The sequence below is a fragment of the Geotrypetes seraphini genome, chromosome 2, assembly GCF_902459505.1.
Source record: "Geotrypetes seraphini chromosome 2, aGeoSer1.1, whole genome shotgun sequence".
NCBI classification, from domain to species: domain Eukaryota; kingdom Metazoa; phylum Chordata; class Amphibia; order Gymnophiona; family Dermophiidae; genus Geotrypetes; species Geotrypetes seraphini.
This window is the reverse complement of record NC_047085.1, coordinates 125,145,495-125,157,902: the sequence shown is the minus strand read 5'-3', so window position 1 is coordinate 125,157,902 and position 12,408 is coordinate 125,145,495. Positions and strand designations below refer to the sequence as shown.

The 12,408-nt window shown below is 42.3% G+C and overlaps 1 protein-coding gene across 3 annotated transcripts in view; it reads right to left on the bottom strand.

Annotated features, from left to right (window-relative positions):
• PRKDC (protein kinase, DNA-activated, catalytic subunit) overlaps positions 1-12,408 on the bottom strand; it is a 524,414-nt gene that overhangs the window by 101,141 nt on the left and 410,865 nt on the right. For all 3 annotated transcript variants that reach the window (XM_033933710.1, XM_033933711.1, XM_033933712.1), the window contains 2 exons: positions 10,061-10,199; positions 8,740-8,928 (listed from right to left, as the gene is read on the bottom strand). In XM_033933710.1, coding sequence (XP_033789601.1) covers positions 8,740-8,928; positions 10,061-10,199 — 328 coding nt within the window. The remainder of the gene's footprint in view (positions 1-8,739; positions 8,929-10,060; positions 10,200-12,408) is intronic.

Below are 12,408 nucleotides of genomic sequence, written 5' to 3'. Positions count from 1 at the left end.
AGATCAGAGGATGAAAAGGAGGGGCGCAGGGCAGAAGCGTGGAAAGTTTGCTCCTGCCTATACACCGCTGGACCATCAGGGATGTGAGTAGAGGTATGCGATGGGAGGGGAGTAAAAAATTGTTAGTATCGGCCGGGACGGAACACTCCTGTCCTGGCCTACTAGAGGCTTGCATCAAGTCCAGGAAGGGGGGGTCAGGTGTTGACCCTAATATAGGACAAGACCCCTATTTTTGGGCCATTTTTTTTGGCCCCAAAATCTCATCCTATATTCAAGTATATTCGGTAATAGGGAAAAATTGCTTTTGTATAAGAGCTCTATAGAAGCAAGAGATGCAACCTCTCCCACTACTGCCATTAAAAGCCCATTCCAGTGGTTTGTTTTTGTTTTGTTTTTTTGCTGAAGCTCCCTCGGGGCTTTTTTTTCCTAATAAAATCTGAAACTTGTCGGTAGCAAAATTGATCTGAGGGGCCCAACCCATAATCTTCCTCTAATTACAAGAAAGAGAGCAGCTTGCCCTCTTCCAAAAAGTCTCCAAATTCCCTTAAACCCCGAGCTGCCCAAATATATCATATCATAAATTAGCCCTATCCAGGAAAAATCCTTCTACCACCCATAGTAGCATGCCTGGAAATAGGATCTACCCTTAAGAAGTTGAGTCCTAACTCTAATTCAAAGAGCAATAGAATGTCTTAGAGCAGGGGTCTCAAAGTCCCTCCTTGAGGGCCGCAATCCAGTCGGGTTTTCAGGATTTCCCCAATGAATATGCATGAGCTCTATGTGCATGCACAGCTTTCAATGCATATTCATTGGGGAAATCCTGAAAACCCGACTGGATTGCGGCCCTCAAGGAGGGACTTTGAGATCCCTGTCTTAGAGGGATATGCCATCTGCTCGAGCCTACAAAGCTCAGTCCTGAAAATCCTCCCACAAAGATTTCACAGGGGGAGGAAAATTGGATTCATAGATGGCATTTCAGTTTACCGTTATATTGACACCATGATAACATATGGATTTAGTTGTCCACTTAAAAGGACATGATGATTAAAGTAATGCAAAAGAGACCCTTTCTAAAGTAATATTTTTGACCTGCCCATATTAGTCTTAAAACCGGATACCTCACCATTTTCAGTTAATACTAACTACATTCTGCAAAGACACCAGTGGGTTTGATAGGGTTAAAAGCACATCATCTGCAAACAGTAATAATTTCATATGAATCCCCCCCCACCCCCACATACACACTTTGAATACCACTGATGCTATTTAATTGTCTACTGATGAGTAAGAAGACAGAGCAAAAAGTAGGGATAGTGCACAGCCTTGGCTAGTACCTCATGCAAGCTCAAAGCTCTCTGTATATCCCCCATTAATTCATAGGGCTACTAAAGTTTTAGCGTAGAGAGACTGAATCCACCCTAAATAGTAGCCTGAGATATCCAACTTCAATAGGGTATGCAATATATGTAGCCAAGAAATCCTGTTGAAGGCTTTACATTACATTACATTAGTGATTTTTATTCCGCTTGTACCTTGCGGTTCAAAGCGGATTACATAAGAAGAGAACTGGACATTTCCAGGAGGGTACATGACATTGGAGAATACAGATTGAGGATATAGACTTAATAACAGAATGATGGTAAAGACTTAATAGAAACATAGAAACATAGAAAGATGACGGCAGATAAGGGCCATAGCCCATCAAGTCTGCCCACACTATTTACCCACCCTCTTAAATCTACTGACCCCCTAAAGAATAATTGTAATTATACTGTCACTCTACTGACCCGCTCATTCAGTCCTAGTGACCCTATCCCTTGGCATGACCTCGTAGGGATCCCACATAGGTATCCCATTTGTTCTTGAAGTCTGAGATGCTGCGTGCCTCGACCACCTGCACTGGAAGCTCGTTCCAATGCTCAATCACTCTCTCCGTGAAGAAGTATTTCCTGGTGTCTCCACGGAACTTCCCTCCCCTGAGCTTGAGCGGATGTCCTCTTGTGGTCGAGGGTCCCCTGAGAAGAAAGATATCATCTTCCACCTCTACCCGTCCCGTGATGTACTTAAATGTCTCAATCATGTCTCCCCTCTCCCTACGCTCCTCGAGAGTGTAGAGCTGCAATTTGCTCAGTCTTTCTTCGTACGGGAGACCCTTTAGCCCCGAGACCATCCTGGTGGCCATCCGCTGAACCGATTCAACTCTGAGCACATCCTTACGGTAATGTGGCCTCCAGAATTGAACACAGTATTCCAGATGCGGTCTCACCATGGCTCTGTACAGTGGCATCATGACTTCAGGTTTCCTGTTGACGAAGCTTCTCTTGATACAGCCTATCATTTGCCGTGCTTTAGATGAAGCCTTCTCCACTTGAGTGGATGCTTTCATGTCAGCACTGATGATTACTCCTAAGTCTCGTTCTGCCGTGGTCCTGGCTAAAGTTTCTCCATTCAGGGTGTAAGTTCTGCAAGGATTTCCGTTGCTGAGATGCATGACCTTACATTTCTTGGCATTGAAGCCCAGCTGCCAGATCAAGGACCAACTTTCTAAAGTACGCAGGTCTTGCTCCATAGCATCCTGAAGATTATAGCCGTTTACTACATTGCATAGTTTGGCGTCATCAGCGAATAAGGTTACCTTGCCTTGGAGCCCTTGAGTCAGATCCCTAATGAATATGTTGAAGAGGAGTGGGCCCAGGACCGAACCCTGTGGCACTCCGCTGGTCACCTTTGACATTTTAGAAAGGGTACCGTTGACCACCACCCTCTGAAGTCTGCCACTAAGCCAATCTTTAACCCATGCAGTTAGAGTCTCTCCTAATCCCATAGATTTCATCTTGTTCAGCAGCTTGCGGTGTGGGACGCTGTCAAACGCTTTGCTGAAGTCCAGGTACACGATGTCCAGGGACTCTCCTGAGTCTAGTCTTCTTGTTACCCAGTCAAAGAAGCTTATTAGATTGGACTGGCATGACCTACCCTTGGTGAATCCATGTTGGCTGGGATCCCGGAGATTTCCCTCGTTCAGGATCGTATCTAATTTATACTTAATTAGTGTTTCCATGAGTTTGCACACTATTGAGGTGAGGCTTAGCGGTCTATAGTTCGCAGCCTCAGCCTTGCAACCCTTTTTATGTAGAGGAACGACGTTGGCTGTTTTCCAGTCCAACGGAACTTTCCCCGTACTTAGTGAGAGATTGAAGAGCACCGCCAACGGTTCTGCCAGGACATCTCTCAATTCTCTGAGCACTCTTGGGTGTAAATTGTCCGGTCCCATGGCCTTGTTTACCTTTAGCCTTGCCAGTTCGTTGTAGACGTCCCCAGGAGTGAACTCAAAGTTCTGAAACGGGTCATCCACGTCTTGTATTATCATCAACTGTGGTCCGTGTCCCGGTGCTTCGCAGGTGAAGACTGAGCAGAAATATTCATTTAGTAGTTCTGCTTTTTCTGAATCCGCCACCGCGTAGTTTCCGTCCGGTTGTCTAAGGCGTACTATACCGTCTGTGTTCCTTTTCCTATCGCTGATATACCTAAAGAAGGATTTGTCCCCTTTTTTAATGTTTTTTGCCAGAGTTTCTTCCACTCGACGTTTGGCCTCCCTAACTGCTGTTTTGACCGCTGACGATCTGGTCTTATATTCTACTTTAGTTTTTCTTCTCTGGGTGCGTTTGTAGGAAGATGTTTTGAACAGCAGTGTTATGATTTTTTGGGGGATGAGGTGAGGGAGATTAGGTAGATTATATATACTTTTTGAACAGCAGTGTTTTGATTTCTTTACGGAATGTCTTGAGGTCGGATGTTGTGGTTAACAATCTGGTGATGGAAGGCTTTCTCTGCCTCTATTCCCAAAAGCAAAGCAGGAGACCCTGATTTCCTACAATGCCAAATTAAGTGAAGCACTCTATGGATATTGTGAAAGATTTGTCTACCCTCTAAAGAAAGCCTTGAACTAGCTTGTGCATATATACAGTATACCCCCGCAAACTCACGGTTCAGAGTTCGCGGCCCCAGTCGTTCATGGTTTTTCCCGCCGCAATTACTGTACAGTATACCCCGTGAAAAATATTCTCTGTCCGCGTCTTCCACGACCCAGGAACCCGCCGTGCGCATCCTCTGGTCCTACGACATTACCAATCCGCTTTTCCATGACCTGCAATCCCAACCGCCGATGCCACCCCTGCAGCCCTCTCTCGCCTCCGATCCCTGCTCATCTTCTGCATCCAATTACTGTGGTTTTTCAAAGTTTGCAGGTGCTCTTGGAACACAACCCCCGCAAACTTCGGGGGTATACTGTACTTGTAACCTGTGAACCAAAAGTTTTGTGAAATTTTTGTAGTCACTGCCCAATAAAGATATGAGTCTATAAGATCCACAAAGAGTAGGATCTTTTCCTGGTTTTGCTGAGAGAGTAACTTCTGCTAAATGACAAGAATAAGGAAGTTCCCCCCTCCAATAAGCTATTAAATACTTCGGTCAATGTCTTCACTAGCACTTGCTTAAAACATTTATAGTAGCGGTTGGTGATGCCATCCAATTCCTGTGCCATATTCAATGGTAAGGAGAAAATAGCCCAAAGCATCGCCTCCTTTGTTATAGGAGAGGAGAGGTGATCAGCCTCCTCCATCGTTAACTCAGATAGAGGTACCTTATCTAAATATTCATCAATTTTTCTCTAATCACACCGCTTCTCTGGGGAATTCAGCCTCTGTTAGAATTCCAAGAATGAATTTGCTATTTGACAGAGAGATCTACATTCTGTTCCATTAGTGTCTTTTACCCCAATAATATAATTCCATAAGATTATGAAACAGCTGACTTTCTTCTTTGTTTCCCTACTCAAACTACAATTGTTGTTGATATTACAATTTCTCATTAATCAGCTCTAGCTCTAAATCGTGTAGCTCCTGGCGGACTTTATATAAACATGGAAGAACTGCAGAGGTGCCCTGATTACTCCTGTGCTTTGTCTCAAGATAACTCAATTGTTTCCTTAAGGCATCTTGTTTATGATTCTGCTCTTAGGGATATGATGGTTCCCTGCATCACTGCTTTCACAACCTCTCAGGAGTGTCTGAGGGAAAACATCAAACCCCTCATTAAGCTGAAAATACTTGTTATGTACCTGCTCCAGCTGAGCTACATTTTTTGAGTCCACAATAGTGCCTACTATAATGGCAATGACCAAGTCCCAAAGCCAGCCACACTGGTGCATAATCTGACCACACCCGAGGTTCAATGCCACATCTAATACCAGAGATAGCAAATCCTTATCTACTCTCCAAAAATCAATGCAAGAATAAGAATTATCGACCCCTGAATAATAGGTACAATCTTTAGTAGTCAGATTAAAATGTCTCCAGGGATCTACCCTACTAGGAAACAGATTTTTCAATTACTGGGCATAATAAATAGCCTATGTCAAGTTATCCAAGCCAGGATCAAATGTCATATTGATATCACCTCACAAAATCAAACGGCCTTCTACATTATTTCTCAATACTACATCAAGATCCTCAAAAAAGATAGTCTAATCAGCGTTAGGTGCATATACATTGACCAGGGTAAAAACAGTATGATCTAATTCAACTTTTAATAGTAGATAGAAACATAGAAACATAGAAATTGACGGCAGAAAAGGGCTATAGCCCATCGAGTCTGCCCATACCAATGACCCACTCCCTGATTCTTACTCTCCTAGAGATCCCACATGAATATCCCATTTTCTCTTGAAATCTAACACGCTGCTGGCCTCAATCACCCTCTGAGGCAGCTCGTTCCAATGATCTACCACCCTTTCAGTGAAGAAGTACTTCCTCGCATCACCCTGAAATTTCCCTCCCCTGATTTTCAGCGAGTGTCCTCTGGTTACTGAGGGCCCTGTAAGACTGAAGATATCATCTTTCACCTCTATACGCCCAGTAATATACTTAAAGGTCTCAATCATGTCCCCTCTCTCTCTTCGCTCCTCCAGTGAGTACATCCGCAGTCTTTTTAATCTTTCTTCATACGTGAGTTCCCCGAGCCCCAAAACCATCCTGGTAGCCATTCGCTGAACCGACTCAATTCTCAACACATCTTTTCGGTAGTGTGGTCTCCAGAATTGAACACAATACTCGAGATATATCAACCCTGGCAATCTCTAATCAAACGGATAAGACAAACAGATGGTAGTCGGCTTGGACATTGTCCACATCTGCTATGTATACCACTGTTACCACCTCTGAAAAACGAGCTTTTGCCTTTTGCACCCGCACAGCTCTGCGCATTGAGTGCTTATGCTTCCCAGCACCATCTACTAGATTGACTCCTTTACCCCTGAGGCAGGTCTCCCCCTCCCCCACCAGAGGCCAAAACACGGACCATGTCAGGTCAAAACGAAAAAAGACATTATATACATGTATCTACACAACTATTGAGTGTTTATTTGTGATTACAATTAATAAAGTTTATTGCTCCTAAGGCTGATGTATACAGTTCCATTCCCCACTTGTTTCTTGTTTTGACCCCAAATCATCACAGTCCTTTTTTGACTAAACCTCTGGTTCCTGCACCTCCACAGACTGTGAAGGGGCTTCGCCCTGAGGAGGTAACCCTATCTGTGCACCTCCCTGCTGATACCCTATAGGTGTTCGTTTATATTTCTTGTAGGGTCACAAAATTGGGGGTCAAAGACCTCACCTGGATCCTCCAGGGACCTCTGCCAGTCTAAAATTTCCCTCTCAGGGTCAGGAACTTCCACACTGCAGCGCTTTGCCGGCGGCATGTAGTGCAGTTTGGGGGCTCTAACAGTGTTTTGAGACTCAGCTCTTGCGCTTTCTGTGACTCATGACCCACAGAGGGACCAGAGGGGGCTAAGCCCATGGCTCCCACCCCACAGCACAAGGTATACAGAGGCTCCTCAGGTGCTCATCCAGCACAAACGGTATTATATAGGGGTAAAACCACCTGAGGAGTCCATTACAATCAATTTAAACCAAAATCGAGGTGTTTTGGTTTTAGATAACTGCCATGTGCCATGCCTGCCTCAGCCTCTCACTGCAGCTGGAAATGGAGAAGGGATTTCTGCCTCAGACAAGCAAGGGTGGCCCCAGCGGCATGTCTCTTCGAGCCATCTTTTATTCATGTTCCAAAACCTGAAACCTTCAAACCCTCACGTTCCTACATGACTCTTTAGGGGGGGGAGAAGCAGCCAACCTCCACCAAGCCTCCTGGCCAGTTGTGGGATCTAATCAGTCTGCGCTCATGCACCTGACTGCGCCTGTTTGCCTATCAGTGTGCCAGTTGGGATAGGGAGTTGTGTACTCTGTTTGTCCAGTCGCATTCATACATTCATTTTAGAAAACTATTAAAATTGACTTTATTTTGAGGTTTCTAGGAAATGAAAAAGTGTCTATGATTATTCTGTAGGTCACTGTGGTTGTCCAGTTTCTTGTGAACCGCATCAATCCGAGAGGTTTTGGGGGTCTAGAAATGAAATGTAATGTAATGCTCTTTTTAAAGTGTGGTCCTCCTGGTTTCAGACCCCAATGTCTGATCCTTCTCCCAGACAGAGTTGACCCAGGACTACTGGGAACCTCTTAGCATAGGAAAGCCTCGAAAAATATTGGATTAATACCTGAAAATAACAAATGTAGTGTACAGCAAAGGAAGAGACACCTTCTCAACTTGCTTGTAGAAGTTAAGACTGAAGAGAGAGGACACTGTTGAGGGAAATAAGGAGGTGGAGCAGAGAAAAATGATTGATGCCTTCTACAATCCAACTCGCAAGTTAGGGTGTACAACCCATCCATAAGAAACTGTATGCTGTTTGCACAGGAAAGAATCTTAGCAGGGAAGGGTTTGATTTCTGTCCCCATGCAACTCTATTTAAAAGAAGTATAACTTTCTCCATATGTACACTAGGTGGCATTATTTGATCATTAATGATTATAAGCTGGCAGATGGACAAACTGCCTGACCACCCTCATCTCACCTGCCCCATCTTACTCATCCTTCAGGAAATCTTTCAAATCTTTCCTCTATGACAAATTTCTTGAACCTCCCCCATCACCAAATAATCAATTACTTCCATCCTATAACTGATACTGGTTGTCTTCTTGACATTCACCACCCTGCATTGGTTTTTGTACACTGCTTTGTTCATTATAATGCTTCTCGCACTGCCCCTCCACTATATATATATATATCACTGCTGTATATGTATAATCTCCTGCATGGTAAACCTACACTGCTCTTTGATGTATAAACACCTTTTCTGAATTTGTACAGTTCGCATTGTATCTTCGCTGTTCATCAGTCTCTTACACTGTAAACCGCTCTGAACTGTTTGTGGTACTGCGGTATATAAAAATAAAGTTATTATTATTATAACTCTTTATCCTATTGTCAAACAGTAATAAATTGTATGAACACATATTTGTAACTCTGAGCAAGTCGCTTAACCCTCCATTGTCCCAGGTACAAAATAAATACAGTACCTGTATATAATATGCAAACAACAGAAAGGAACCCCTCTCCTTTTCTTTATTTATTATTAAATTAGGATTTACTTACTGTCTTTTTGAAGAAACTCATTTAAGGCGGTGAATAGAAAGTACAGAACACAAGAATAGCTTGCCTATTTAATACTGTCTTGCTTGAAAAATTCTAGTATGATGAAAACATCTCCAATGTTTATTTTTATTAATTGCATCAACAGTTACCTAAATACAATAATTTAAACACTCATAGAAATGATTTACAAACCTGATAAAATGGATCATTCCATATTTTATTGAGGTCTACAGGTTTGCCATCGTCGATGTTGATAGTTGAACAATACTCTAATGGCTTCCACTCTGTTAGATGGTTGTAACATTCAAGAGAAGCAACTTCCCAGAAATCTTTCTCTGCTTCTGTAGGTTCATCATCTGACCAATCTGATTTATTCAAGGCCTAGAAAAGGTAGCTTGGTTGATAACCATGAACAGTGTAAACAAGCAGTAAAAGCATATTTCAAAGTACTGCACATTTTATGGCTGTGAAGGTAAGAGTAGTTTTCCTATTCCCCCTACTATAGGCATCAGTGCTTTCAAAATGATCCAGGATGCCAAACTCTATACAAGCCACTATTTCCTGGACATAAAGGAGGAGCTTGCTCAATATTGGGGATGCTCAGCGCCTACAGAACTTGCTCTAATTCCCCCTATCCACATTATACAGCCAATATATTCCCTATTCTAATGGAGCAAACCTCTTGCTCTTTCTTACTCTGATATAGGCCTGAGGATTGTATCTCCCCACCTATGTCATCAACCCAAATCTATTATTCCCTCATCTCCCTTATATTCCCCACTACTACTTGCCCTCTCTGGTGGTACTCCTCTTGTTTTGCCATATCAAGAGGGTGGCATGCTCTTATCCTTCCCTACAATGTTTCTGACATTGTGCTTCACCAGTGATAGCCCCCCATCTTTCTACCTTTAAAACATAAAGGTAGAAACATAAAGGTAAAAACATATCCTGATGTAGAATGGTTCAAAACTGTTTTTGTTAGAGAAAATTGGGTCCACATAGCTGTGTGTTGGGCTTTCAGAGGCCTATCCTAGGTAACCAACACTTTACCTTGGGCCTCATTATCTGACACACTAGTGCGGAAGCAGCACACTGGTACCAGACATGAATAGCAATGTTAGGAAAAAAAAATATTGCTGCAGAAGAAATGGTGGAGTGTAGAAATAAAAGCATTAGTCGAAAATCAGAGATAGAAATGGGATTAGGAGATGCAAGTGTTCAGGCTAATAGGGAGGACCAGTTTATTCTGTTAAGCCCTGAAGAGTACCAACAATCAAAAGTTAAGCCAAGAAATGTAGGTTGTCCAATTAAAATCTATCATTTTATACTACATTTATTTCCATGAATTTGAGTGGACTAACGTGACAACCATCTGACTATCTAAATTTGAAAAAGCCATTAACGATCAGCAAGCTCCAGTCCTTACTGGTGACCCTTGACATCTTAGGTGCATCAGACATTTATCTGGGATAGGGAAGGACAGAGGGGGAGAAGGCAGGGTTTTTTTTCGCACCTCATCATACAACTTAGCTGCTGAAGCATAATCAGACTTTGCTTCTGCTAACAGTGCATCCTGGGTAAGTGGCTTTGTCCCAATTTTTTCACTGAAAATACCACGAAGCACATCGTAATCTCCAAGAGATCTATATAACCTGAAAAAATAAACACAATTATACATTATTTATATAGTCAAAACATTCACTAAAGCAAGGGTTCTAAACCAACATAATGGTACTCATACCACTTATCTGAGTTTTCGAAGCCCTAATATCAGAAGCTGCATTTTTACACTCAAAACTTTAACAACCAAATTCTAGATCAATTCGCTAGTTTTGCTAGATCCATCTTCATATTTTCTTCACTGTCAAGGATCTAAACTATCATAGATTTTGGCATCATTCACATATGCCAAACCTTATCTGACAGCCCTTCTACAATATTGCTCACATCATAGTGGTTTCACTTGACCTTTCTTCAGCATTCAATCTCATTGATTACTCGTTAATGCTTAACAGACTACAGGATACCAGTGTCTCAGGACAAGTTCTATCATGATTTGCCAGCTGCCTAGGCTCAAGAACTTAGCAAATTTAACACCACATTCATTGCACCAAAACAAACCATCTTGGGCAATACCACAGTGATCTATTCTGTCACCTTTGCTTTAACTTAATTTTCTTACCTCCTCTACTAACAGTTATACAGGATCACGGAAGCACTGCCTTCTGTTATACAGACAATAATCAGATATTTTACCGATTAACTGATCCCACAACTTTCATCAAGAGACTTAATGATCGTCTTTCTCAGGTAACTCTATGGCTTAAGAAAAACCTATTATCACTAAATGCTTCTAAATGTGATTGATCTGATTTTCAAATTCCTTACATCAACAACCCTAAACTCGTTCAATCAACTGTGAAATTTCTATATTCAACATACTGCTATGGTCACATAACACCACTGCTCAAGATAGAACATTGGCTCCTGATCTCCAGCCATATCTCTTTTAAGCTATTGACATTGGTTTACAAATCTCTCTCTCCTTTAGCACCACTTTATCTTAATAGACTTATTTATTTATATCTCTATCCTATCCTCCTGTGAGATCAGAATGGGTTAAATAAGCACATCCACAGCAGATTACAGTAGACACATATAGTCAGTTATATTAGACATTCACGGTACATTAAATAGGACAATCATGGTAGCTTAGGACATGACAGGTTGCAAAGAGATGCTCATAGCAATCACAGGAGATGTTTCTTGTTAATTAAGGACATGACTGATTGTATACAGCGTTCGTCGGAAGAAGAGAGTATAGGGAAACTGTTTGATGGAGGTAGTTCAGTTGAAAAAGGAAGGTTTTCACTGCTCTTCTAAGCTCATCAATGAGATCAGCGATCTGATCTGTGCAGGCAGTTGGTTCCATAGCCCTGGGACAAAATGGCTATAGGAGCACTTATGGGCAGTTTGCATCTGGAGAGATTCCCTGGGAGGATGCATAGCCACCTCTGTGACTCGGAGTGGAGGGGGTGTACTGCTGTAATTGGAGGTAATGCAGGCTGGCGTGGTGAGCTGGAATCGTTTGTGAGCTATTACTAGGGCCTTGAACGTGCAGTGTTTGTTGATCGGTAGCCGGTGTTCAGCCTGAAGTGCAATTTCTACCAACTTCTTCTGCCTGTGAGAGAAGTCTGTATATCATAAATATAAAAAAAAGTTACAGTCCCTCTTTCCAGATTAACCCACAGTATCTTCTCCTTACCTTTTAAATCTTAAAAATAATGGTCAACTCCCTTTCTTCCTACCCTGTGCTAGCTAACAGGATTTATAAACCAGTGTAACTACATAGCACTTATGGTTCTCTGTGAACCATGTCTTTATGACCTACTAAAGCCAAACCAGCCTCTTCCATCACAGCCTCTTAATTGAGAACTTTAATTCCATTTTACAGGGAACAGTAAACATAACTTTCCAGAAGTTGCCTTTTTCCCATTTTTACTAAGAGATTTTCAATGTTTAACTTAGCTGGGGGTTTTGTTCATCCTTCCTCAAATGACCCTAGTTTAAAACTCTCTTCAGTAGGTAAATCAGTTTCTAAAAAGGACATTTTGGAACTCCTTTGACAGGTAGATATCATCTGTGCTCAGCAGCCACTGGGAAATCATCCCATAGTCCAGGAAGCTGAAAACATTCTCACTGACACCAACTGCACAGCTATGTGTTCAACTCTAGTTTGTGAGCCCCCCTTCCAGGGCCTTTGCCCTCAATGAGGAGGAACAATGAGAACACCACTTGTGCATTGATTTGCTTTATCCTCTCTCTCAAAGCCTTACATTAATTTTGATACATTGAGCATCA